This window comes from Nasonia vitripennis, chromosome 2 (assembly GCF_009193385.2).
Source record: "Nasonia vitripennis strain AsymCx chromosome 2, Nvit_psr_1.1, whole genome shotgun sequence".
Classification (NCBI taxonomy): Eukaryota; Metazoa; Arthropoda; class Insecta; order Hymenoptera; family Pteromalidae; genus Nasonia; species Nasonia vitripennis.
The window spans coordinates 28233216-28236383 of NC_045758.1; the positions used below are offsets into that span (position 1 = coordinate 28233216).

Below are 3168 nucleotides of genomic sequence, written 5' to 3' on the forward strand. Positions count from 1 at the left end.
TGCATTAATATTCAATGAGCATACAATTTATTCGCTTCCTCTTCCTCCCTTCCTTGCATCTCTGCTCTTTATTTTTCACTAACTTCGTATTTTGCAACGTTTTTTTTTTTTGCAAAATAGAATTCGAACAATAACTTGTTTCTGAAAGTTCTAACGTTGTGAAATTCGCCTCGTATCAAAGGTCATGTTCGTGCCACCATAGCAAGTACAATTCATGATTTTCATTATTATTACAATAATTAAATATTCATTTAGCCAAAGCACAAAATTTTACAAATTTCTTTAAATTATTTTAATAGCTTCAAATATTGCTCTACTGCTTTTTTATTTTCCCAATCAACCGGAGGTTGATCACAGCATTGCAACCAAATGTCGCCAGATTTCCCTTTCTCAGCAATTTCTACAACGGCTGATGCTACACTGTTTGGACTAAAACAGATATTTCATATTAACATAGATTCCAAATGATTAAACAGATTCGTGTTATGATTTATAATTGAAGTTGAAAATATCTGGTAAAGGTATACTTACTCTTGAAGATGCATCGAAATGTGTTGATCAATAAATTTTTGAGGCACAAAGTCTAAACAGTAACTTTTTATAGCCTTTACTGCATGAGTCATTTTTGTTTTAGTCATACCTGGACACAAGCAAACTATGCGTACTCCGTATTTTGCATTATAATCCTAAAATAAAGTTACATTTATTAAAATAAATTTGATGCATATACTGTTGAACTCGTTTTGCATTATATACCTTTGTGGATCTCACAAAACACGCGAGTGCACCTTTTGTTGCACTATACACAGGAATAGTTGATAAAGATATTAATGCACATATGGAACCAATCGTAACAATAACTCCTCCTTTGCCACCTTTGTTTGTTCCCATGCGTTCGATCGCATGCATAGTACAATGAATAACTGAGGTCTGCATCGTGAACATTATTATTGAGAATATACCACTGTTTAAATCAGATCAGTTTTCGTTTTTAGTTTAAGGTGTAATTACTTACGAAATTTACAGCTACTGTTAAATCTTGATCATGCTCCGCGAAGACACCAGCATTATTAACGAGAATATCGACAGCTCCATTTGTAGTATAAACCTCATCATAGCAGGCTACAATTTTTAATAAGTTGTATCAATATGTGCAGTAAAACTACTATAAAAACTATTTGTCATCAAAGTTAATATATGACGTTACCAATGAACTTCTTGAAATTCGTAACATCGCAACAATAGTAACTAAATCTTTGTGCAGCAAACTCTTGTTCTAATTGTTTCAAAGCATTGACAACTTCCTCGTGTTCTTCTACATCCAGGTCAAAAATAGCTACGAACTAAAATTTACTTTATTATCTTTTTCTAATAGGTTTTAAATGTTAAATGAGCTATGTCATTCTTACCTTAGCCCCTCGTCGTAAAAAATGTTGCACAATAACATACCCAATACCTCTTAGACCACCAGTTACTACGCCTACTTTATTATTTATGTCCATAATTTTAGTGCTGGAACAAAGACTGTAAATTGAAGCAAGCTCTGCTGTATAACTGAAACTGAACTGAAAGATTCTTAAGTAAATGCCACGCGTTATAGGAGAAAAAATGAACTATCGGCTTGGGGTGATAACGTAATACATCAATGATAACTGATATTTTGTGTCTTCCGGATGAAAAAAAAAAGATAGTTCATGAGGTTTGTAAAATCATATATCAGTAAACAAGCGGTATCGCTCTTTTAATCTGGATTCCTTGTTATTATTATTTTTTTTTCAAATCAATCCAATTGTTTTTATTCTGTATAAGTTATACACATATGAGTATTTTGACGAATATAAAAATAAAATTCACATAGCCCTCACAATCAAAAACCTTGCAATTTATTTCGAGTTGAATATTTAATAGGCCGTATTATAATTAAGTACTATTAAAACTGTTTGGATTCTAGAAAGTACAATACCTCTAGGGTGTTTAGGTTTATCACGAATACCCAAATAATTACATATGTAAATTTGATCAGTTTTTGTGTTATAAAGTTTTGCGATTGCTAGTATTTGCAGCTGGAGCGTAGAGTGCAACAGTCTTCGTGACAAAAATGCAAAAAGTATAATAGTCTATACGTCCACTTTTAAAAAAGATTTGCTAGTTCAATAAGATAATAGCATATTACGATACTAGTGGACTACTTATGCCACGGATAGGCGTGAAATAAATGCGGATGTATGCCACGCAGTGCTATAAAAGTAACATTAGTTTGAAATCATTGACATATTTCAAGAGAAATCATTACTGGTCGGCTATTAACTATAAGTAGGTGTTAACTCTACTCTCTAAATTTCCAAGCGTGATTTTTTCACTCTAAAAAGAAGTGATCAGTAAGATCAGTCAAGTTTGAGTTATAAAAATGACTCAAAGTCATCGAGTGATAAAATGTTCCTGCTCTGAATCACTCGATGTTGGAGTGATGTCGCATGGAGAATAATGCAAATTTAGAAAGTATAAATTGACTTATCTAATAATCAGATGGTTAGTTACATTATGCAAGTATCGCTGATTTTATTTATTAATTATTGTTCATATATTATTAACTTTAGTTAATATGTAAAGTAGTTGATATATTCGATCCAAAAGTCTGAGTACATATGAGTCCTGTTTGGATGAGTGGTTAGTGTAATAGACTGTCAAGCTTGGAGGTCTAGGTTCAAATCCCGTCACCGTAAAAAAATTTTAATTTCCTTAATTCTCTATACTTACTAAATCATACATTAGGTAATAATAATATAAATACATGAATAATGAATTAATAATAATACGAAATAAATAAATAAATAACGTTAATAAATAATGAATCTAAAATATAATAGTAAAAAAAAATAATTTTTGAAAATTTATCTTTTTTAAAAGTTACTCGCAGCGTGATGATGACTACAAATGTATTGTATTATTTTTAGGTTAGATTTGTGTTTAGTAGAAATATCATGTCACTCATAGATTTGAGATACATAAATCACTCTTGAAGAAATTTACTTTTCACTCTATTCCGACTGGCTCTGTTTTTTGTTCCCAAAAGAGTGATATTTGACTCTATTAGAGTGATTTTTCACTCTTGTACATTTAGAGAATGTACGTACAGGCGTTGTAATGTAATAAAACATGTTCAAAAAG

At 31.0% G+C, this 3168-nt stretch overlaps 1 protein-coding gene across 1 annotated transcript; it reads right to left on the minus strand.

Annotated features, from left to right (window-relative positions):
- On the minus strand, positions 1-1610 carry LOC100118804 (15-hydroxyprostaglandin dehydrogenase [NAD(+)]). The gene is made up of 6 exons (XM_001602640.6): positions 1410-1610; positions 1208-1343; positions 1016-1122; positions 757-930; positions 532-686; positions 1-429 (listed from the first exon to the last, which is right to left on the minus strand). The coding sequence occupies exons 1-6, from the start codon at positions 1500-1502 to the stop codon at positions 288-290; spliced, it is 807 nt and encodes a 268-aa protein (XP_001602690.1). The 5' UTR covers positions 1503-1610; the 3' UTR covers positions 1-287.
- Positions 1611-3168: the final 1558 nt, after the last annotated feature.